Source organism: Lepidothrix coronata, unplaced genomic scaffold (assembly GCF_001604755.1).
Source record: "Lepidothrix coronata isolate B3197 unplaced genomic scaffold, Lepidothrix_coronata-1.0 Scaffold94, whole genome shotgun sequence".
Classification (NCBI taxonomy): Eukaryota; Metazoa; Chordata; class Aves; order Passeriformes; family Pipridae; genus Lepidothrix; species Lepidothrix coronata.
In genome coordinates, this window is record NW_016690274.1 from 565,550 (window position 1) to 590,139 (window position 24,590).

Consider the following 24,590-nt stretch of genomic DNA (forward strand, 5'->3'; position numbering starts at 1 on the left):
ATTTTTATTAAATTTTTAAGTCTTCAGCAGAGAAGTATTGGTTTTAAATCTATACAGATGTGAAAGAAAATAGCCAACTGAGGTTGGGTGGTTGCTTTTCTGAGGAAGAGGAAGGAAAAGGAGAAAGGCTATAGAAATCAGAATTTCCAAGATAATCTCCCAGTGGAAATAAATTAAGACTATGTCTCATCTTTCTGCATTAAAAACCACCACGATCCTCCTGAAGTCAATCACACTATTTCCACTGACTTCCCAAAATAAATCCCTAGTGAAAACTTCCAGTACAGAATGCTTATAAACTGCAGTATTCACAATATTATGTACTTCAGAATGGAGGAATCATAACTGCCACATGACTGAAAACACCATCGAATTGACACAAAATCTAACCCAGAATTTATATTCACCTTCTTAATCAAAATGGGCAAAAGACAACTAAACAACCACAGTTACTAAATAACTGAGTTACGTATATGCAAACAGTTCCCTTAGGCGTAATGTTTTCTCAATATCATTAGCTTACTAAGTATACTAAGAATTCTAGGTTACTAATTAAATCAAGATTTTCTTTTTTCTTTGCAAAAGCCAATCTCTGAGACAACAAATCAGAAGATTAGGAAACGCAATTATCTCTTGATTTCTCTCTGAAGCAACTTTGCCAACAAAACTTCAGCAATTGTAAGGAGAGATTTTAGAGAGATCAAAGAGATCAAGAATGGAGAAAAATCTCATAAATTTATTCTTTGCTAACTAGTGGACGTTTGCAATGATCTATTTCATTCTTTGTGTCAGTGGTTTGCCCCCATTCAATATTCTGAGACAGGCATAGACAGAAGATTAACAGAAATAAATATTCTGCAGACCCAGTGATGGATTTCAGTTCTTCAGAATGAAGCCAACTTCCTCCAAAGCTGGAAAACAACAGCAGTTGTTCAAGGACAGAACATCTAATTAGCAGATATTAAGACAGATCGTTAATACTCTTCATCTGATTCCAAATCAACTAGTAGCATGATGGGGGAAGGGATAAATTAAGTTAATATGCATCAAGATTTTTCCTCAGTGCATTACATGTTACAAGCTGTAACATGTAATCTGTAGAAATCTGTATGATCTTCTAGGTCTGAAAACCTGCTCCAATAAAAGAATGTTTAACTATTTCCTTCTCCATTCACCTCACATGGGTCTGGACTATGAAATAAAGTGACCTGGAAATAAATTATGAATGTCTGAGCACTCAAAGGGCTTATGAACATCTGCACCATCCCTACACAAAACTGCATATTATTTGAACTCTGGTCATATAGCTTCAGACTGAAGTCTGCCACAAGAGCTTGACAGTGAAATCAGTACCAGTCAATTTGCTCTTCATCAAGTTCAAACCAGTACAGTAAGAATTTTAAATATTATAAGCATCAGATTCTGAAACTACAAGTGTTTCACTAACCAAACAAAAATATTATGCTCTATTGGTTCAAAGGAAATAAACTTCGGTTGCTACTTAAGGGGCCATAATGTGCAGCCTAAAGTAGTGACAGAGGAAGAGTTACTCTGACTGGAAAGGCAGGTAAGGATGGGCTCTCAAAGACCAGTCAATAAGTTCATATTATCAGATGTCTTCTGTTAATGGCCTAATAAATTAAAGGATACAGCAAGCTTAGTTCACAGACTTCTTTAGGCTAAACTACTAAGACATGTTCAGTGCATAAGAGGCCCTGAGTAGTGAGGTCTTTGCCTGAATGCTAAGCATGTTTAATTAAACATCTTTTGCCAGTTGCTACCTGTAAAACTGGGGACATGGGCAAGACATCAACACCGCAAGATATACTTCCATAGGGTATCAGTGAAGAGATTCCTGGTTCACACGCTAGCAGTGAGAGCAGAGTAAGGCTTCATGTTTGTTCACCACTGTACAGACAATAAGGTGATCATCAGTCATGGCTAAATTTCAACTGGAAGCACGTGGTTTTGTCTGCCACTATCCAAATAAAGTTGGAGGAGGGACTAAGTACTCTTCCTGTCTTGTCTTAAAGTGCAGAATAGTATTGCTAAGTACCTATACTTCAATCTCTTCTGCAATTCAGTAATAAATTAGATTATTCACAGAACATACTGAACATTCTGTGGTATGCAATGTAACAGCTATATATTACTAACAGTTAAGTATATCATAAAGCAGTGAACATTAATTACATTTTCATTTGCAGAAAAGAAAAGAAATAGCTTTGTGGTCATAAAACAGATTGGTCTTTGAGGAGCCTACCTCCCACACTGTTCTGGATTGCTGTAGAAACCTGGCAATAATTACAACTACCATGCCAGCTATCCCCAAGACAATTACTCTCAGGCCTAGAAACCAGAAACAGATCCCAAAGCAAGAAGTAATGATAATTATGCTCCTATAAAAATATTATTTCCAGTACCTGATTCTCTATGGCCTTTCTGTTTTTTGGATCACTAACAATTGAGAGCTGCAACTCTGCCATCTTTTTCATTTTGCCATCCATGTCGATCTTCTGGAAGAGACTCTTGGTTTGATTTTTTAGCAGCCTAACAGTGTCCTCTTTCCCAAGCTTCTTCGCAAAAAGGGAAGCACAGGCTGAATGTATAGCAGTAACCCAGTTTTCCAGATCTGTCTGGCTTGTTGCCTGTGAAACCAATCAATGGTGCAGCATTATGAGAACATAAAAGCGAAAAAAACCAACAGCTCTAGAATATGGAGTGCTTGATCAGTTCTCATTATCTTAAGACACTTTATCTTAACTGAGTGAAATAAGGCTTTCTTTAGAACTGTGTAAATAAAGGAAGTGTAAGCTTTCCTGCACTCCATCATAACTTGTCTCCAAACTTCAGCTTCTGCTTCTTAGACCTGCACGGTCTGTACACCCCAGAAGCACAACAGAGCTGTATAAGCTGTGGGAAAGATGTGACTTGCATCTTTCATCCCTCCAAATAATTAAAGTAAAACCTACCAGATTTCAAAGATAAACCTCCATTTCTGCAAGTAGCACACAACAGAGAAGATTTTATATGTGAGGTCTGAAGGGAGGTATGCTTACTTAAAAAACGTCAAGTTAGTGGAGAGAAGACATCCAGGTAAAGAGAATGCAATCTGCACAAAGTGCCTCTGGAGATATGTACAAGTGTGCCTGTGAATCAACATGTTTCTATGGAGGCAGTTCCACATAATAATGTTCTTTATTAACATTTCCAGTGCTGCACTTAAGCAGTCAAGATATTTAGATTATTTTTAGCCTTCCTTCTTGAGCATCTTGCTCAAGCAAACTCTCTTTGTGGCCAGCAGATTTGGGGTTGAGCACACCATTCTGTAAGGGTGGAATGCTAACAGATGTGAAAAAATTTTATAATAAAGGTGATTTTCTAGAATCTTGTGATCAACCAGGTACCAAAAGTGTCTTGCAGATTTGTGATCATTGTTTCTTTTGTTTCTGAACCATTATTGACTGAGCCAATTGGTGTAATATCACATACCTGAAATCAAAACATACACTTAATATTGTAATAGTATAGCACAATAGTGTAATTATGCTATTATTTATAAGTCAAAGGCAGAAGCATAATGTGTGTGTGTGCATATGTAATCATATACATGCATGTGCAGACTCAAAAACACATCCTAAAAGAGAAACAATGACAAAGTTATGCATGCATCCTGTTACCTGAAACAGGTAGACATCTCCAAAAGAATTGCTGAGACAGAACACATTTTCTTTCTTGGGATCTTCTGGAACAGACTGAACTATACTGTCTTCTGCAAACAGGGCGTACCGAGGCAAACTGCTCTGCTCCATCGAGTTCCTTCCATAGGTCTCATAAAACAGTAGAGTACAACCTTTGCAGTTCAGAGGGACAAAAAAACATAAGGAGAAAATAAGTTCTGGATCTCCCATTTGAGCTCTATTATATTAATGTTTTTGTGAATTAAGACACCCTTCAGAGAAAGGAAATATTCTGTTATTCTATCATTAAGCTCAGCCTATTAAAAAGTAAAAGCATGTAGAAGAGATTAACTTCTGCTTAGTTAAACTGGCTTTTGTATTTGTTTATTAAATTGAACCAACTCTCTCAAAACAGCCATTTAAGAAATCTTTGTATTTGTTTAAATGATTTGCAGAATCTTTTGTCTTCATACAACATGCTTAGTGAATAAACTTCTCAAATTTAAACTGCAAATTGGAGACTAAGACAATTCTGAATAACTTAAAACAGTTTAAAGGGGCTGAGTTTGAGCATGTTCAGTCTTGTAAATAATGTAGTATCTAAGGTATGAAACTTGCATTCAGAAAATAAACTTCATCCTTGATGATGACAATCCCCAAGTAACAATTACTTCTGGAGGACAGCAGAAGAGACCTGATCCCTGCCCACAGCAGTATGACTACAGTGCCATGTTGCCTTCGGCAGTGAAGTTGGCTAAAGAAGGGCCCGTTGTCTTTATTCCCATCAGCCTTTCCTTACTGCCTCACGTTATAATCCCCTGTCCTCTGAGATGCACCAATTTGTCTGTTCAAGGAGTCACAGACTGAACTCCACTTCTAAAATACAACTAGAATTATTGTATTATTATTATTATTATAAAATACAATTACTATTATTATTACTAAAATACAAATACAATACACCAGTGTTGGTGGTTCAGTGGCAGAATTCTTGCCTGCCATGCAGGAGGCCTGGGTTCAATTCCTGGCCAATGCAGCTATGTCTTTTTACACTGAAAGAAGGTAGGTTTAGTTTTGATATTAGGAAGAAATTATGTGGGTTGGTGAGGCATTGGAACAGTATGCCCAGAGATGCTCCATCCCTGGAAGCATTCAAGGCCAGGTTGGATGGGGCTTTGAGCACTGCTGGTCCAGTGGAAGGTGTCCCTGTCCATGGCAGGGAGTTTGGAATTAAATGATCTCTAAAATCCCTTCCAAACCAAACTATTCTATGATTCTATGAAAATAATCTAGTTATAAACTAGATTTCTCAAGAATTTCTTAGGCTAAACTGATTTCTCTGCACATCCAGAGAAAATAAGTAACCCTCACTTCACCCTTGTGAAATGAAACAGCAGTTTAACAGCAGAGAGTTTGGTGCTTTTTTAAATTCAGAAGGTAAATTCTATACTACACCTGAATGTTTAACCCGGAAGAAGTAAGACCAGACAGGTACTACAAAAACATTTTGAAAATGGAGGATAACCTAAGCAGTTTGAAAAATCTGAGACTAATGGTAGATTCTCCAGCAAGGCAAGCCTTTTCCAAAAGATATGCTCAAATTCAGGAATGAATTTAGAGAAGACCTATGGTTGCATTACATAGCAAGTCAGATTAAATGATCACTAGTAATCCACGAATATGTTACTGCTGCAAGCCCTATACGTATCCAGTAGACGGCTTGAAATTCAACCAATACAAAGACTGAGCATTGTCATCTCTCCAGCCCCATTTTTGTTGTTTTTCCTTTAAATCAAAAAGGCAACACAACACAGGGCAGCACCAAAACTGAGATTTTGGGTTGATTCACTGATTTTAGGGCTGCTGTTTTTTCTCTATGTGACACACTGTTTGTGTTTATGCACATGGAAATATGCCTAGGAAATACGTATCAAGGGAACACAGCTAAACCTGAAAAATAGAAATGTTTCTTTGGTGGGTGCTCTTAAACTAGTTAGGTAAAAGCAGAGTTCAACCTTTATTTTAATAATTTTTTAACATTTAGACTTAATACTGCATTAAAAATCCCAGACACATCATCCAAAGTCATGTAAATTTGAGAGGAGCTTCCTCTAAGGTAAAATCAGAAATCAGAACCAAAATCAAGGGGAGTTTTGATTCTTCTGTCTGATAAGGGGGAAAGCTGGGCCTACTACAGTGCATGGGACACATTTGCTGTGAAAAGTTATGAGGTGGAATACACTGGTCTTCATACAATCCAAATCCAAAGTGTACGAAAAGTGAGATCCATCAGAGGGATTTCATCACATTCTCCAGTGTCAATGAAAGTACAAGAGTTACAAAAGAAAGGGAAACACATATCAGATGTTACTGATTAAATCATCTGTTGACTGAAAAGTTTTCAAATGAAGGAATCCAATAAACAGAAATGTCTCTATACTACGTAAGTGCACCTTTTCCTATTACTGTCCAAAGTGTCTGGCAGAATATCTTGGGTAAGAAAAAATCCTATAGATTTGGTCCTATCCTTTCCCCTTGCCATCCCTCACTTAACCTTCTTTATGATACTGAAACACTTGGAGATCTCTGCAGCTGGAAAAGAAGGACATGGTTTGTTACACTCTGCATATCAGGCACAGCACTTCTGTAATCACTTGAACATAAAAGGGCAAACGAAACCAACAAAACCAAGTCTCCTTATATTCAGCAGCAGCAGGAATGTACAGCCACTTCTACTTCTGCATTTCAGGAAACTGCATATTAAGTTCTATTTTAAACTCCTATATTTCCCCTACTTGCTATAATTGAAGATAAGTCATATTTTATCCTGATAGTTTACAGGAACATAAATAAAACATTTTGAAGGATATGCATGTATGTTCAAGTGTATGGTACCCCAAGTATAGCTTCAGGTCAAGTGAAGTGATCTCTGGAAGCAGCTAGCTTCATAAGCTCTGTTAGACCCACTGGCACTGATTATTGTCCAAGCATTTCAATCAAAACTTGAACTGAAGGGAGAGGGCAATGGGAAAGCAATTTCCCTCATTAAAATAAGCTAATTAGACAGGACAGATGGAAAAGAGAGTTCTTCTTGGTACAGGATTACCATTCGAGCTCAGGTTCTTGGTGGCCCTCAAAGTAGAGCAGAGGCCTCAGGACATGCATACTTTGAAGTCTAGCAGGTAACCAGATGGTTGTAAGCCTTCTACATATTTATAATGCACATCTCAAGAGACTGCAAAGAAACATGCTGTTCTCCATTTGCATACGTGGCCATTTTAAGTCACACTTTAAAATATCTTGGCTATTTAAACTTCAAGAACAAATTAAATACAGATTTATTCAAAACCTTGTATAAGGAGAACCAAAGCAAGCGCCTTGATCTTGATATAGCATATTACAAAAACAGAACCATGCCTTGATATCCAGACAAGCAAGTTTATTTTGGCATTAGAAGTCTCCACGAGACAATAAAGGTAAGAGATCAAGGAAATGAGGAATGTATATTTAAAACAGCTAACAAAGTGGAAGAAACTCTGCACCAAAAATGCAGCCATATCAACCATCAAAGTAAAAAGCATTGTATCTAACTTATATATTAACTTATAATGTTAGAAGTTAATGAAGGTTTCTACAAAGAATTATTCCTCTCCTGTAGCTGCAGAAATTCAGTTAGCAAGAAGGGATGTAACTTGTTCAAGGTCACCAATAAGCCAATTTTATAGCAAAAAAATGAACGTGAAGCACCTAAATTCCTTGCCAAAGCCTCATTATTCCAGAAATACATGAACTACTACTATATAATGTACTTCAGTTTAGAGTTTTGATAGGATTGTTTAGAAACTAACTGAATTTTAGAAGAGGCAGATCAAACTCATATTCATACTCGGTAACACAAATACACACAATAAGAGGGTGGAATTCAGATACTGTTTTTCCCTTTGTATACACTTCTTGTAAGCATGAATCATGCTATCTGATGATCACAGTAAGTGATTTAAACTATTAAGACTGCCTACATTTTGATTCCTTGATAACAAGTCTCCGAATTATTAGGCAGAATTGCCTCATTCTAGTGAGTTTGCTTCTTTTAAATCAACACTGTCAAGGACAACATTACCAGAACTTGATGTTTGCTGTTCATTTTTCTTCAGGTCTACACCCACGTAGAATTTTGAAAAGGGCAACCCGTGGGAAAGTTGTTATTTTCTCTCCTCTAGTCCCATATATGCTAGGAAATTATTAAGTTTGATCATTTCCCTACTCATTAACCTAGCATTATATTTACTGAAAGGCAAATTCTCTGGATGCAATTCCAAAAAAAAAGGCCTATGAACTCACTCTTCCCACAATAGATGTTATTTTCCTTCTCACACTTCCTGACATCCATACACTTCTTGCAGCACACTCTGAGCCATCAATATACACGGAGAGAGCAGTGCTGAGCACAATCACATCTGCAGCCACCCCTTTTAGTGAATTGCCTTCCCACGAGGCTGTTTCACAGCAGCAGTAGCTGTGAGAGATGGGAAGCTGGGCACGCTAAAAGCCAGAAGGGGTTGGTATTGCAGGGAGCAGGCAAGGTGAAAGACCATCCTGGGAAAGGAGGGAGACCGGCAAGTCCTAGGAATGGTCCATGGCAACTACGCCTTGGGCACCACAGGCCTTGCTATGCTGCTGCTGCTTCAGTCTCCTCTGCCCTGAACCACATACTTTTTTGTGTAAATGTTTTGGCATGTGGAGTTCACCTCTTCATTATACTGCCACCTAAAGCACTGGAAATAAATTAAACTTTTTATATTAGCCTACCCTACTTTTAAATAAACTTCATAGAAGAGCCTAAGGAACTGTGTGTCTGTGACAGGGAACCGGGCACTAGTGACCTCTCCTGACCCTTATGTTTTGAGTCCCTCCAAGACAGAGGTGTAACTTTGGTATTTTCCCCAGCTTTTGTTCAGTTTGGTCTTTGACCTTCAAACATCCAAAAGGATCTTCTAAATCCCCAGTTCTGCATGAATACACAAACTGGGAAATCAGACAAAACAACTCCCACTATGGTATGAAACACAAGGCTGCATGTGCAATACTAAAAACATTGAGCATCCCCTCAATTCAGTGGGCTGCTTAGGCACATGCTCCACTTTAAGTGGTGGGTAGACCTTGTAAAGGTAGGTATGATTTTCTGATCCCCCTAAACCTGCTAACAGAAGCCAGCATGCATGAAAGGCTCCTGAGACATGACGGAAAGAACTGCTGCTGCCAAGCTGAATGATAAACATGGTGGTTTACCTTTGAGTGTGACCCAGTACTGCTTCCACTTCCGCCGTGTGATCAGCTCCAGCTTTTTCTCCTTCTGCAGGGTCACCAAGGGTTTGAAGAACAGCCACCCTGCCTTGCGCACCACTCCTTGCTCTTTCTCATACAACAAATCCAGCTGCTCCAACGAGCTGAGGGACTCGCCACTGGAGTCTTCTGTTTCTGATGAGGTCTCGGTATTCTCCAAGTTCATCCTGCTCATCTCCAGCTCCCGCATGAAGTTTTCATAAATGTTCTGCCTCAAGGCATCACTACTGACTGCATTGGTGGACTCGCTTCTCTGGGACAGGACATGGCTGGAGCCAGGTGACCACAGCAAGCTGGAGAGCTGTGATGGTGCCAGCGTGTCTGTACTGAAGTTGTCCGTTCTGCTGTCTAAGTATTCACTCCCATCTCTACACTTTGGCTCCTGTGCATGAAAGGAATTTATCAGTGATCAGTCAGCAGAGCTACAATCAAAGACACATCTCATTTGGCAATTAAACTTGTTTCATGAATAGCCACTTCCAGTTCCTTCATCAAGGCCCACCTCTTTTCACCATTACATTATAGGCTTTGCCTCAGCAGCCATGACACCACCAGTGCCACCATTCACAATTTTTTCAGCAGAACCCCCTTAAAACCCAACTACTAAGTCTGAGCACTTTGGAAATTCTTACACCTGTGAATAATCTCAAATTTCATTAGTGACTACTGTGGCTTGTACTGGCTGAAACTTGAGGTATTTTAGGAGACAAGTATATCCGCCATCTGAAACCCAGGCATCACCGCTTACATGCTTGTTTGAGTCCAAATAGGAACAGTGTCACAATAGATTTTTTATTATTGTAGGGTTTTCAATACTTTGGTGCTATCCTATTTGTGCAAGGTGGCTAGATTTAGCTTCAGCACAGCAAGGTTGATTTTACCTCCATTTTCTATTTGTCATATAAGCTGTGCTTAGCCAACAAAAAAAAGGTCAAAAGTTGAGAATATTTTAAGATTGTTAGTATTGATCAATTGAGTAAAATCTAATCTAATAGAATATGTCACTTAAAAATAGAAAGGCATACTTGCTGACTGGCATGGATCCAGTCTCCAGACTGCAGAGGTGTGTATTTTCTGACTTGCTGGAAAACCCCAGAGAGCTTGATCATCTCATCAAGCACTGATGGGCCTTTCTCCTACTGCACTGTGCAACTTCATCCCTTGGATTGAAAGGGCTGGCCAATTTTACTTGGAATACTCAGGCCTGATGGTATGATTTTCTTGCCACTGCTTGTCAACATGGGACCTTGTTGCCAGACTGGACCTTTTCTTTCTTAAGCCTTTCCCAGCGATATGCTGACTGCTCCCCACTCTCCCAGGATCCAGTGATGGGCAAGGATTTTTGTACTACCCAAGACAGAGCTCCTTGGACTAACTTCACTGTCAAGAACCACACCATCCATCCTAAGAAGCCATTTATTGTCTTCAAAACTCAAGTGTTGCCAATGCAATTTAAAAGCAACCAAGACACAAGAAAATAAAACACGTTGCCTTTTCCAGTAAAAGTATGAGGGAAGAGAAAAGAAGAGATGGCTATAAATGATTCAAGAAGTGAAGCTATTACCCTCAGGAATAATAAAGCTATTATACTTTCAAGTTTAGACTGCTTCTCTAAAAGCATTTTGTTGCTCATAGACTACTGTACATGAACAAAGTAAATAAACATCGGTCTCCTGTGAGCTGTTCTCACCAGCAGCTTTGAAAGCAACTACTTTTTTGTTCTTTTGCCTCTTACTTGATGTTCTTCAAAACTGAAGCGGAAAAGCTGTGCTGTGTTTTGATAGCATCAGGACCTCCAGCACACGGCCAAGAACAACAGTGGGATTGTACACCCTCCCAAGCAATGCCAGACAAGCCGCTTCTAAAGCAGCAGGACACTGCTAGCTGTGGCCTCACAAAAGCCAGTTTGAACTGAAACCCACGTTCCCTTACAGTGCATTGAACTTCAAGTCTGGCTTTTCAGATCACTGTCTGGTGATGAGGATCCAGTTCTCCTGATAATGGAGCATCTTCCTCAAATCTTATTTCAGAGTGCTAACCAGTGTTCTCCAGAAGTAACTCTCTAAACATCAATGGTTTAGCTGTTTTTTATGTAGCAAAGGGAGGAAAATAGACACAGGGAGTGGCAAACCAGGAAATAATCCTGCATGTAATGCGTTAATGCCACAAAGTGACTGTAGAACATGGATTATACAACTGCACTGGCCATCTGCAGTTCAGTCAGAAACTGACAGCTTTCTCCACCCTTGTTTTAATTACTGTCACTGTACTTGTGTGCCAAATTCCTGCATTTTAACTGTTTGACTATTCTCCAGGAAATGCTAGTGTCCCCTAGAAAACATTAGCATGCAGCTTATTAAGAATATGTATTTCTTTCAGTCCCAAAGCACCAGTAAGAGAAACAACACAAGACACATACATAAGAAGGTGTCTGCTGTGAAGACCCACTGCTGGAACAACGAACATTAATGAAAAGGGTGGGATACAACCTACCCATGAACAGCCACTATCCACAGCCTGTGTTTTCTCCACACACAGAGAAAGTGTAGAAATGAGGAAGTAAATGGACAAAGGATCCAAAACGAATCCACTTCACCATGACAACATCACTTGTATTTTTCTTTTCTTAAAGAACTGAATTGGCAGAGTCAGGCAGTCTCTGTTGGTTCTTGGGGAGGTTGTCACTGTAGCAGTATCTGTCACCTCTGAAAAGGTTTGACCCAAGTTGCTGCTCCTGGTGGTTTTCCTGTCAGGCAACTTTTTGCCCATTTTCCCTCTGTTGCATCTAGTGATGATAGAAAACCACCACTGTTTCTGCTTAGCTGTATTTAAGGAGATCTCTCAATGTTTGAGATATACTCTGGAATAGTTATAGATAATACAAAAGTTAAAGGGGCTAAGATACCAATTAGACAAAGTGACGCATGTAATAATTATCTGTAAAGAACAGCATAGGAAACAATGCAGCCTGCTACATTTCTTAGGATCCCAGCTAAAAGGAGAATCTAATACCAGTTTTCAAGTCAAATAAAGAGGTTGACTCAATGTTTTTCTTTTACATTCTCTTTATACCACTTAAGGGCTCTGGCTTATAAAGTCATAAAATTTCAGATATGACTCCTATAAAGAGGCTATTTGAGTTCATTGAAGAACTTTCTTCAGTAGCTGTTTCTGGTGGCTGGATTTCCATTTTACACAGAATTTGCTAATTTTCTCCATGTTATAGAGTTACATACTGAGTTTACACCACCACCTATAGCAGTATCTGACTGTGCATCAAGTCTGCCTAAATTCTGTCCACAAGTCTCACGTGCATCACATACACCTTGCAGCTCACACATAGTGTATTGTGATATAGCATCATTCCAATGCCACTTCAGCACGGATTAAACTAAATGAGGACATGCTCTTCAGTAGAGTATCCATGATGCATTGAGGGAACACTTTAGGACACCTTCATGCAATAAAACCTGGGTCATGGAACAGAATGAACTGCAAGTCTTTATGCAAGACCATTATTAGAAAGGCAAGCTGAAAGGGAAGTGATTCTTCCCCTGTACTCAGCAGTGGTAAGGCCACACCTGGAGTATTGTGTCCAGTTCTGGGCCCCTCAGTTCAGGAAGGATATTGAGGTGCTGGAGCAGGTCCAGAGAAGAGTAACAAGGCTGGTGAAGGGACTCGAGCACAAGTCCTGTGAGGAGAGGTTGAGGGATCTGGGGTTGTTTAGTCTGGAGAAGAGGAGGCTCAGGGGAGACCTCATCACTTTCTACAACCACCTGAAAGGAGGTTGTAGCCAGGTGAGGGTTGGTCTCTTCTCCCAGGCAACCAGCAGTAGGACAAGAGGGCACAGTCTTAAGCTCTGCCAGGGGAGGTTTAGGTTGGATATTAGGAAGAAATTTTTTACAGAGAGGGTAATCAGGCATTGGAATGGGCTGCCCAGGGTAGTGGTGGATTCACTGTACCTGCAGGTTTTTAAAATGGGACTGGACATGGCACTTAGTGCCATGGTCTAGTAACCACAGCGGTGTTGGATCAAGGGTGGGGCTTGTTGATCTTGGAGGTCTTTTCCAACCCGGTTGATTCTATGATTCTATGAATTCCAGGATATATCAAATCAAGTCGGACATAAGGAAACATTCAAGTAAGTGGACAGGGCACAGCCAAGGACTCCTCTGGAATATCCCATACGCAGATCTGTTTATGGATGATTTAAAACAGGTGCAGAGGAAGGGTGCCAGAAGGAAAAGGAAACAGACTTTCTATCTTAACACAGGAGACCAAGGAGAGTCTGCATAGCCCCCTAAATTTGGGGCAAATAAAGATATCATTTCTCCCTTTAAATAAATTGTAACAGATTAATTAATAGGGAAAAATAACTAATGTCACAGGCAATACTGACATCAGAAAAAAATGGCTGGGACTACAATTACTCTGCCAGTTAGCAAGCATCAGAGTAAGAGGGTTTGGAAAGAGCCTTCACGATGGGGAAAAGTCTACCTGTATTTAAGCTGTAATTCATTCACAAAGAGGATTAAATTCCATGGCCTTTCTAGAGTCAAGGGTCTGGCCTCAATATCCCAAACCTGTGCTTCCTGGTCCTGCATCCCCATGAAGCAGGCAGCTTGGCTGACTTGTTTCCACTGGGGCAGCTGGAGGGACTATCCACCCAGCCAGCACCACCACTTAGGCCCACTTATAGGGAAATATTCCAGCTTTCACCTACGTTCAGCCCAAGTGACTCATATTCAGTTCTTAGTAATGTAACGATGAAGGGACACCATGTTCACAGCAAGGCACAGAGGCTACAGTTGCTGAGATGAACAGTCCTGCAAACAGGACTAACCATCTAACAGATCATAACCACTCATGATATTTCTGCATTTTTAAGCCAAAGGGCCTAGTGAGAGTATCATCATTACCAAACCACAACACAGCAAACCCCTGAAGAGACAGCAGTTTACTCAAAGCATGCAAGATGGAAAGGAACTAACCAAGCCTCACAAGGAACTGCAAAACTATAAACATTCACTACTTCCCTCTTGTCCTTCCTGTTGCTGGATACTTGTCTGATTAAAATCAGTGACTAACCATTTCCTATGCCTTTTTCTAAGAAACCACCATTTTTGGAGCTAGGGCTGTTCTCCCTCTACCAGAATCTGACTCAAGCTTGATGTAATCTCGCCAGCCAAACTTCCTTGCTGTGTCTGAAGCCAGTTCACTGCACAGTGAATTCAAAACAGCTATGAATCGCACACCACAAATACCATTCTGAAAATGTCATAACTAAGTAATACATGGCAAAGGTCTGGGATGCAGAAATCATATGTAAAGCCTGGCAGTAAAATCCAGAACAGCTAGAGATGTTGAAACCAGTGAAGAATCCTGGAACACAGCACTGAGGCTCCTCCGTGATTCCAGTTTTTTCTGCCTTCTCTTTCACAGCTGAGTAAGAAGGTGAAAAGATAGCATCTGATAAACCACATGAGGAGCAACTCATAAAAGAAGTGATCCAAATAAACGGCTTTCATTTTCATTTCCCAGTTCTGTAGCTGCTACCCAGGATCCACATTGGCAAACCTCATTTCTGAGCCTGAGAGACTGATAGAGTTTTACTTGCAACGACAGATGCTTGTTAAGCACAATATTTGTCTGAATTTCCAGCACAGGAGACAGCGTTTGCTCTACATGCCCCATAAAGCATGTATTATGATCTACTGCTTAGCTGCTGCCTAAGTTGAAGAAGTGGGTGTTCTCTTCACTCTCCGCTAACTTCTGAAGTGGCCAGAACCTCCTCAATGTTGCTGAAAGGGAGCACCCTTCATTTAGGGAAGCACAGTCACTGTTCCTGTATAAGAAACACTAGGGAAGATTAAATAAAATTAAAAAAAAAATAATCCAAACCAAAACGAAAATAGGTCTGTGCCCTCCATTTCAACTTGCAAACTCATGTGCAGAGTCCAGGCACAGTCTGGTATTTAAAGAGCCCAACTGTGGGGCCTACAGCTAGAGATGAGAATTTCATTCCTGACCAGAGGCATTCTGAAGTCCTGTTAATGGGATTAGTCTTAAATTCTTCTAGGAAACATCCTTTCTCTCCCTCTTGCCCTCTTCCCATCTCCTTCTTCACACTACCATCTCCCAGTGAGCCAGATGGCAACTCAAGCTTTTCCATGTGGCTAACTAAGCTGACACACAGGGAGGAGGAGGTTGCTCCGTGCAATGTCTTCAGAGGAGGTGGAGGCAGAACCAGCAGCTCTGGTCAATACAGTTGCTTGCCTTGCTAGAGAGAGACCAATAGTGAAATCACAGAGAGTGGTGAAGCCAGTAACACAGACAGAGAATATCTGCAAAGATAGTTACAATGTCCTCTTTCTACTACTCCTTCTACACTCTTTAGACAATGTATGCTGATTCATAGCACATATATATAGCGTTATATTTTCATAGTTGAAACAAAAAGAAGTCTTAAAAACTCCCAAGTCACTTTTTAAGTAATGCAATGATTTCAAAAGCAAATTCACTGAGACATTAGGCTGCAAAGATTGGAGTTAACTTAAGAAGGGAAAATTGCACACAGAAACATATATCTTTTCTTGCTGTTGACATTTCAGACAGCACCAGGGATGCAGTACTTTTCAGAATTCCGCAAAGTACTAAAAGAGATAAGCAAGTAATTATCCTGCAAGAAAGACAAACACGATGCAATCACTATGCTTATAAGAGGAATCTACAAACCAATTTTCAGACACTTAGGCTGGGGTTTGTACATACCTGCAGCTTCCTTTTCTTCCTTGACAGACTTCCTGTCCAGTCACTGATGCGTCGCATTCGGTTTTTTAATGTATCCTTCTTGGATGCATCTTCACTGAGAGGCTTAGACTTCCTGCATGGGAGTGTGTAGGAGGTGTAACGTGCAGGACTTCCCTGCTCTACCCTGGAGGGAACATCAATGTCTGAGGCAAATGAGACACGGTTGCTTAGGCTACCAGGAGTGCCAATATACTCATCAGACAGCCTGATCCCAGGTGGAGGAGTGCTTTCCAAATTTGTATCCTTATAGAGATCTCGAAGTGAGGAAAGAGATGAACTTTGGTTGAAGGACTTCTTGTTTTCGCTTGCTGGGAAACTGGCTCGAATGCTTGTATCTGGAGTGCTCCTGGTCAAATATGAACCATCCAGCTCATTAATATCCCCAGCATTTCCCCAGAGAGAGTCATACCATGAAGACTCGGAGCTGAGGGAGCTTCCTTTACTAGATCGAAGCCTTGAATCAGTAGGTGACAGACGATGGCTTGAAGAACAGTCTGCACTGGAGTTCCTCCTGACATCCAGCAGGTTATTTGGCTTAGATTCCAAGGCAGGTGAATACCTCAGCAACTGCACTGGTCCACTGGACTCCTCTGTCGGTACCTTGCTGTTGTTGCTGTTGTGAAACTCGACCCTCAGGCACCCGTCCAGCTTCCCCAGTGTTTTAATGAGAACTTTTGGACTCTTCCTGTCCTCTGATGGGGAGGTTGATGCAAGACTCTCATTCTTTCCATAGCAATTTAAAATGTGGCCATTGCATTCTCGAGAAGCAGCATGATTACTTCCAGCTTGAAGGCCAATATAGTGGAAACCATTCTCCGGCAAAAACATTGTATTATTTCCTTGGCAGTAGTCCCCTGAGGCATTTGTCCTGTGTTTGGCATGGGCATTGCTTTTGGGGACCTTCATCACAGTGTCACTAAGTCTGGATGAATAAGGCTGACTACTCTTGAAGTGTGAAAGGCAGCTTCTGGCAAGGGACCTTGATTTGTAGTTTGAGCCACTGCTGGTATGTCCCCATCCATGCACAGAGCAAGACTTTTCATCTTTAGCATGAATGCTGCGAATTTTCAGAGAGCAAGGCTTCTGCTTGGCACCAGCTGTAGCAGCAGCATGACTTTTTGATCCCTGAAGACTGTATTGGCTTTCTGAATTCCCCATTTTCCACTAAACTAAGAAAAGTTTCATTAGAAACAATGGCTAGAAGACAGAGCAAAAAATAACAGACCATTTTTACCCTTTACACAGGAAAACGTCTATTTAAAAAATGATATGAAACAATTGTTTCAAAAAAAGCCATTAAATAGCCATTTACAACATTAAATTCATAACTGAACTTATTTTAAGGGCAGCCTAGGAAAGTCTATTCTCTGTATGGTTCATTACCCTGCTGTTATAAGGCTGGAATCTAACTCCATTGAAATCATGTCAACACCTTTCTCCACCCACACACTTGGCAACATCCTTATAACTTACAAAATCTCTGGCTCCCAAGAACAACGGCATAATGAAAGGGAGACAGCAAGATAATAATAACTTAGATGTAGAGTGAACTGTACTTTCAGAGAAATCCCTTCTGCCAGGAGGAAAGCCCATTGCAGTTTTAGCTTGACTGATTTCTGTGCAACCAAGTGTTGCCTCAACAAAATGTTCACTAGACCCCAGCTTTGTGTTTAAATGGAGTTAATCTAGGAGAAAGGAAAAAAAATGCCAAAAATCAAACAAAAAATAACTCAGTTAGCAAATAGCCTCATCTTCCACTACAGCACAAAACTGCATTATGTTCATTCAGCACAGTGCAGTTCGATAGTTCACTTAGTAAAATGCTCTTCAGCTTTTCACAAAATTCACAGTGAATGGCACACAGTGGAGCAGTTACATTGCCCCAGTGAGGTGAATGAAGATTTCAAACCTACATGAAGTGCACCCTAAAGTAAAAATCTGTTCTGTTCCTTTTGTTACTCGGAGTGAATCTCCACTGTTCGCAATTTACAGAAACAACATTAATGTACTTTCTCCATTGGCACTATGCTGCTTTACACATTGGATCTCAGACTATCACCCATAGGAGAATACATTGCCACCTCACTAAAATTTCACCAAAATAAGCCACAGTGAAAGCACAGTCTTCTTATCTTCTAGGGTTTGTATATGTTTTGACATCCCTACTTCTAGCCCTGAGCACTTACAGATTAAAAGTATAGTATAAAACAAAGAGCAAACCTGTAGGATCACTCAAACATGGGTGCGGTTAGCAGTCAGCATGCTCTGCATTGTCTACGTGGCCATTTACCACGCTTGCCAAACCCAGGATGAGTTGCATGCAGCCTTCCTAGAAAACACCAAACAGACAAAAAAAAGGTTTTCAGTCAAATAGAACTTACATTTTACTCCAACTGTAAGCAAAATGAATAAGAAAAAAAAATCAGAGTTTACAAACGGAGAAGGCTGGTGAAGGGGACTCCTGGACTTAAGATACACATTTTTATAAACATACTTTAACAATTGGAATTGAATTAGTACAAATAAGTCACTAAGTGTCTTATTTTCTAATTCTTTCTTTCTCCCCTCTCACTGACAAGTAAAGATAAACTTTGAGCCCCCTCCAGTTTTCGTTTTGGAAGACCAATTACAGTTGGCAGGATTGCGCAGTGATCCATTACAATGCGGACCAAACTGATCAGAGCAATGTCCTACAGCATCTGTTTATCCTTCCCCATGCCTGGATTCCAACTATGACCTTTGCAGCAAAAGGCCACCATGCAATTCACTCCAGCAGCCACCCAGCAACCTCCCTCTTTAGGTTTCTTCTGATTTTAAGTAAATCTGCCAGTAAAACAAGAAAAAGGCAGCACCAAGCATTGCACACACTCAAAGGTAACAAGACCCAAGTTCTTCCTAACACTCTGAAAGTATTGGTTCTTTACTTGGTACACAAAGGCTGCAACTCACAGCAAAAGAACCAAAGCTGGATCACAGAACACACCAGCAGTGTAGGGATTGAAACATTAGTAGGAGAGAAGTTGTACAACATCTTAGACTCAGTTTTGGAAAATGCATTACAGCTAGAAAGCATTCTTAATACACTACCACCAAAATTATTCTTTTCTGCCTAGATTCCGTGGCTACTCTTCATCATTTTCAGTTGAGTACCTACTTGATTTGAACATGCCGGATTTTGCTCTTTTTGTGGCTATTCACTGTATAAGAACCTTGAAGATATTTAAATTAATTCACTGGTAACCTAGGTATTTTGCTAACCTTACCAAAAACAAAGGTAAAGGTTGCAAACTAGAACCAAAAACAGTCTTAACAGCAAACCTAGAAAAAGGTTAGTAAATAAATTACTTAGAAAAGAATATCATGATACAGATGCTACAGACCTATAAAGATAAATTCACAGCTGTTATCACGAAGATATTTGATAAAACAGATCAGCCTCAGAACTTTCATTTTACACTCAAAAAAATCTGTTTAATTTGCTTATTCTCTCCAACAATTTGGAAGGTTACTATTTATGACACACTTGCCTTGCAGGATTGATTCGCCTATGCTACTAAGTGCACTCCTTTATGTAAACAGTTTTTAAAGTGTCATATACAACTTTGATTGAACAAAAGACTATTGATTCAAGGTTAACAGAAGAAAACACACAAACTTCCTAAGCTCCAAGCTGCTGAACAAATTGCGAACACCCAGGAAAACTGCATTCCTATATCTAAGAGGCACAGACCACAAACAAGCAATGAGTTTATGTTCAGAATTCTTCATCTGGGAGCAGAAAGTACATTCAACAAGGGGGCTTTGAAGGGCTTATATCTATTCATAAGGAAACACTAAACACAATTTGTCTAAAGAAACAGGCAAAAAGACCATCTGGTCTCCATAGTGATTGTGCAATGGTTAGGTAATCCTTTTAACAGAGTAGGTAGTAAGCAAGCTGCTGTTGTGAAACTCAAAAGACAGACATTCAATTCATTAAGGCTTGAGCTGCTGCTACCAGGGTCCATTGTACATGTCTGATCCCATATACAGGCCACATAATGGATGAACGAATAAATTTATCTCAGGGTACAATATCTACAAAACAGTGTCTCAGTCTGTGCAGGAATCAGTCTGCACTACAACAGAACAGTCAATAAATCCCATAGAAATAGCCCCAAGGGATTTTCCTCAGCATTCTGGCCATCCAGAAAGCTATGATAGGTTCAACATCCGCGCACACTGCGATAGCCCATTGGGGCATCTATGAAGCTGCACAAAGACCATCACCCTGGAAATCAGCTGTCATGCCTTTTGCTTGCTTCACATTTGTGTGAAACAATTTTATTTCTGCTAATTTGAATTGGTGAAGCAGGAGCAGAGCAAGCCAGCTTATACCCAAAGGCAGTGTGACACAGGGCCTGGGTGGTGGTCACGTACAAACTCTGGCTGTGCTCACTCCAAACACTCATGGTGTTTTACACTATCGATCTGTGGAAGCCCTGGAAATTACAGTGCAGGGCACAGAGTTCAGCTTCCACTATTTTTCTCACAGCAACCTATCACTGCAGAAGACAAGGTGCTTTTCTTGCTTCCTATGCAGAGGGATGAATACTTCTTATGAGCAAAACCAGTTTCTATGAATATTTTCAGCAATTATAATCAGCATAATTAGAAAGCAGCTCACTGTGCCTGAAGATGACTATTAAGAGTGTATTTGCTTTCAATTATAACCACATTCCTTAAAAAAGAAGTTTTCAGTCTTCACCCTGGTTCCCCTTGACACATTCAAAAAAACCCAGCTATGCAAACATACTAATCCGGGAACCCCACCATCCCCACCACACCCAACCATTAACACCAGTCATAACCCTAGAGCTAAAAATGCATTTCCCCACCTTGAGGCTTCTCAACGTAAAGTTCTCCCAGATTTTTTTTACTTCCAAAAATAAACACATGAGCTCAGGCATTCCGGAGAAGCGCCTGCCACCTATACTCCCTAATTATTACCACCACAGCTAGGCTGCTTTATGAAAGCTAGATGAGAAAATTACTTTCTAAGATTAAGGTAAGCACACATACAAGTAGTGCTCAGCAGTTGCAGGGGTGCTTTCCTTTCCAGTCTTAATCTCTCAGAGGTGTACAAACTTGACTCACTAACCATATTGCAAGCAAAAGTGAATCAGAGCAATAATATCCCAGTACTATGTTTGCATATGAGATATAACTAGGAAATATTGCATTATGAATTGGTGGAAGATCTGAGTAAAGGGATATGGGCTCCTGCACTGCTTTCATCTGCTACAGCGGGAACACATACCAAACACAATTTTGCTACTGTCAGACATCTGCTTCCCATACAGTCACACTAACTAGGCTGAGACTTTCTAAAACTACAGGTCAGAAAATGTCAAGCTTCTAGATGGGAAACAAGCACAGAGTCAGGCTGAATGTTCCACAGCCACAGTCAGCATCGGACAGTGGTCATATACCAGTTACTAAAAGAGAAGAGGCTATGCCCTTCCTAGGGAGGTTCATCAGATTTCCCTGACTGAGACTCACCATCCAGGACATTAGAGAAGCTCAACTAATGTCAATCCTAGCAAGGTTAAACTTTAGCCTGGATCAAAAAGTTACCCTCATGAGACAAACACATGTACCGAAGCTCTCTCTCTGATGTATTTTGATGTCTTTAATTCCTCTGGATGGCTGGTTAAAACCAATCTTCACTGGCAGTTGAATAATAAGTGATCTACGATTAACCATTTAATCCCTGCTGAACTTCCTCACAAAAGTACTGAAGACTTACAGGGAAGTTGATTCTTACTTTACTAAACATGGCATCCATGCAAAAGTGGCAAAAACAATGACAAAAAGAAAAAAAAAGAGAACAGAATGGATTGGTCTAGAGGAGGATAACATCATCCCATCAAACAGGCACCACTGAGTGAAGGCTCATTAAGAAATGCAGGAACTCATGAGAGTCTCCAGTGCTATCAGGAACAAAAATCTTCATGCACAGCAGAAGAGGTTAAATTTAAAACTTCCTATCATTAACAAGGAAAAGGCATTTAAAAGAATAGCTAGATTAAGAGCTAAAAAAATAGGTAATAGCTAGAGCTAGCTGCCTTGTCCCTATAAAATAAGATCCACATAGAATCACAAAGGTTGGAAAATCTCTCTAAGATCATGGAGTTGAACTGTTAACCCAGCTCTGACAAGTCCACCAGTAAACCATAATGTCACACCCACATGCCTTTTGAGAACTTCCAGGGATGGTGATCCCATCACTTCCCTGGGCAGCCTATTCCAATGCCTGACCAACCTTTCAAATGAAGAATTTTTTTTTCCAATATCTAGTCTAAACTTCCCTTGGCACAACCTGAGGCCATTTCCTCTGTTACCTGGGAGAAGAGACCAACCCCCATCTTCTCAGTTCTTCACAATGACACACCAGGACACAGTTTAAACGTTTTAAGAAAGCCTTTTCTTGAGGGAGGAAAGAAAGAAAGAAAGAAAGAAACTAGCCAAGTATTTTATTTTTCACTTGTAGCTTAAGCAGCAACCACGTGTCACAACCTCTTCAGACTTTCTTCACCAACAAGAGGATTGTTACCTGTACCAGTGCAGTTCCTTTCAAGAGGGGATAGGACTCCTACCAGGAGTACCTGCCACTGGGCACAGTCCCTCACAGCCATCCACATGGGTATAAACATCTGCCAAAGAAAGGCAGAGCTTCAACTCACTCTGCAGTGACATAATTACTTTTCCAAAGGCCCTTTATATATTAAGGGCAGAGTGTATCTCATCAACTACTCTCCAGTGATGAAGCAAGAGGAGTCATATGCTTTCTGCTGTATTTAAAAATTGTATTTCTACAAGGGCAGGTAAAGACTCCCAACCACAGAGCAGGGCCGTGATGGCACCTCTGGACTGCGCATGTGGAGCAGGAAGGCACGGAGAGGAGAAAACACTGTGCCAGGGTCTTTATATACGCAGCTGCCCTGAGTGCATGGCTCATAAGCGCACCACAAGAGACTGTCATCAGGATTAGAGGAGCTGAGGTAGTGGAGAATCTGAAAGTATTTCAAAGTAATAAAAAAAAGGAAACAGAGAGTCCCCTCGTTAATATGAAATTACCAACTTGTTTTCTTTTAATGGCAGATCAAGTTAGAAATGTTGCATGTTTTGATGTACATCAACTACGCTAGTGGGTTTTCACATCAGGAAAAGCCTTTTGTGTTGTTTTTTTGTTTGTTTTAATTGCCTGAGCAATTCCTACCCTTTCTCTCAAACTACTTTTACATCCTCTTTCACCTAATGGTTAAAACACTGTCAATTTTAAATGGGTTACAAAGTCTTTGAAATTGTATATAACTAACTTTCAGATACTAATGTGTTCATAAATTTTCAAAAGAATAACTGTGCTTTGTGAATTCTTATAAGGATACAGAATTACAGGTTTGAAGCTTTAATTAACTTTTAATCTACTCTGGCTTTTAATCTGAAAGTAATACATAATGCTAGAATGTGAACCTGCCCTCCCCTTCCTGCATGGCTGTGTATGGACGGATATGTGAAATTAATGAGGGGGGCAGGTTAGCACAACACTGTAGCTGGATTAAATGTGGAGTTTCTTACTGGAAACAATTTACTGTATGTTTTAGAACTACGCAGTTTGGTTACACGCTTCTACAAATCAGAAGCAGATTTCTTATTCCTGCAATCTCAATCACATTCCTATTATAAAAATATACCATAATAATTATACTGTGGTATTCTTGGCAAGTTACTTTGCATTATATATCACTGTATTCAAAGAATGAAAAACCAAAACACCACAAGTATGCCTGTATTTAAAAAAAAAAAAAAAAAAGGACTATTTTGCCTTAAAAATTCAGTTTAAAGACAGAATTCCTCACTGACTCATTAGTCTCTATAGAGTTCTAGCTTCCAGTATTAGAAACTGTTTGGTAGCTTACAGATCAAATTAAAGTCAATCGTTTTTCTCATTAAACATAAGTAGCCATTATGACCCCAGACAATTCTTTTCATGCTGTGACTCATAAGTACATTGCATATGGACTTCTAATTTCACAGTTGAAGCAAGAAAAGGACAATCTCCTTTTCTGGTTACTTTTCTTAAAATAACATTAATTCCAACAGGTCTATACTGCATCATAGTTATATCACAATGGAATTACACATCCCGTACCAGGGATGTGATTCCTTCTTTTACTCAACCCAATTCTTCTGGGTCCAAGATACTGGTAGCTTAATTAAATTAAGCCTTATAGCTTTCAAGCTAGTGCAATATGGAAGGTTGAGTCAAGCCTGAAGATCCTTATCATATTACACCAGTGCTGATACAATCTAAATCTCTAGGGTCTTATTTTTCTTTGGCAGCAAAAACAAATTTCACTATTTGTAAATGTTATTGAATTTATATACAATGGCTAAAGTGCACATCCATTTAAATAAAAGCTATTAAGCTTGTTAAAAAAAAAAAAACCAAAAAACAAAAACCACACAACACCAGGAGTGCCAGCTGACATCTTTGCTCAATGCAGTAGCTGCAGTAGTTAAAGAGTTGATATGTCAAAGGGTCTATTTCTTGCCCTTGAAGGGGAAATGAACTCAGTGATCTGAAAGGTCTTTTCTTCTCAACCTACTCCAGCTGTAAGCATACTGGCAGGTCCTGATGCAGATTAACATGGTGCTTTCAAGGGATTTCAAGGCCTGAGGCCTCAGATGGGGAGGATGGTGCGCCTGAAAGGA

At 40.1% G+C, this 24,590-nt stretch overlaps 1 protein-coding gene and 1 non-coding gene across 10 annotated transcripts in view; one reads left to right on the forward strand and one right to left on the reverse strand.

Annotated features, from left to right (window-relative positions):
• The window catches only part of TIAM2 (T-cell lymphoma invasion and metastasis 2), a 187,213-nt gene that overhangs the window by 73,899 nt on the left and 88,724 nt on the right, over positions 1–24,590 (reverse strand). For 7 of the 9 annotated variants that reach the window (XM_017822013.1, XM_017822014.1, XM_017822018.1 and 4 more), the window contains 5 exons: positions 18,054–18,162; positions 15,795–16,997; positions 8,970–9,405; positions 3,681–3,853; positions 2,424–2,648 (listed from right to left, as the gene is read on the reverse strand). In XM_017822013.1, coding sequence (XP_017677502.1) covers positions 2,424–2,648; positions 3,681–3,853; positions 8,970–9,405; positions 15,795–16,991 — 2,031 coding nt within the window. In that variant the 5' untranslated portion in view covers positions 16,992–16,997; positions 18,054–18,162. Of the gene's footprint in view, positions 1–2,423; positions 2,649–3,680; positions 3,854–8,969; positions 9,406–15,794; positions 17,031–18,053; positions 18,163–24,590 lie in introns of all 9 variants that reach the window. The other 2 variants (XM_017822012.1, XM_017822010.1) reach the window with 2 other exon arrangements.
• On the forward strand, positions 4,646–4,716 carry TRNAG-GCC. The gene has a single exon. It is a non-coding gene; the product is annotated as a tRNA-Gly (tRNA).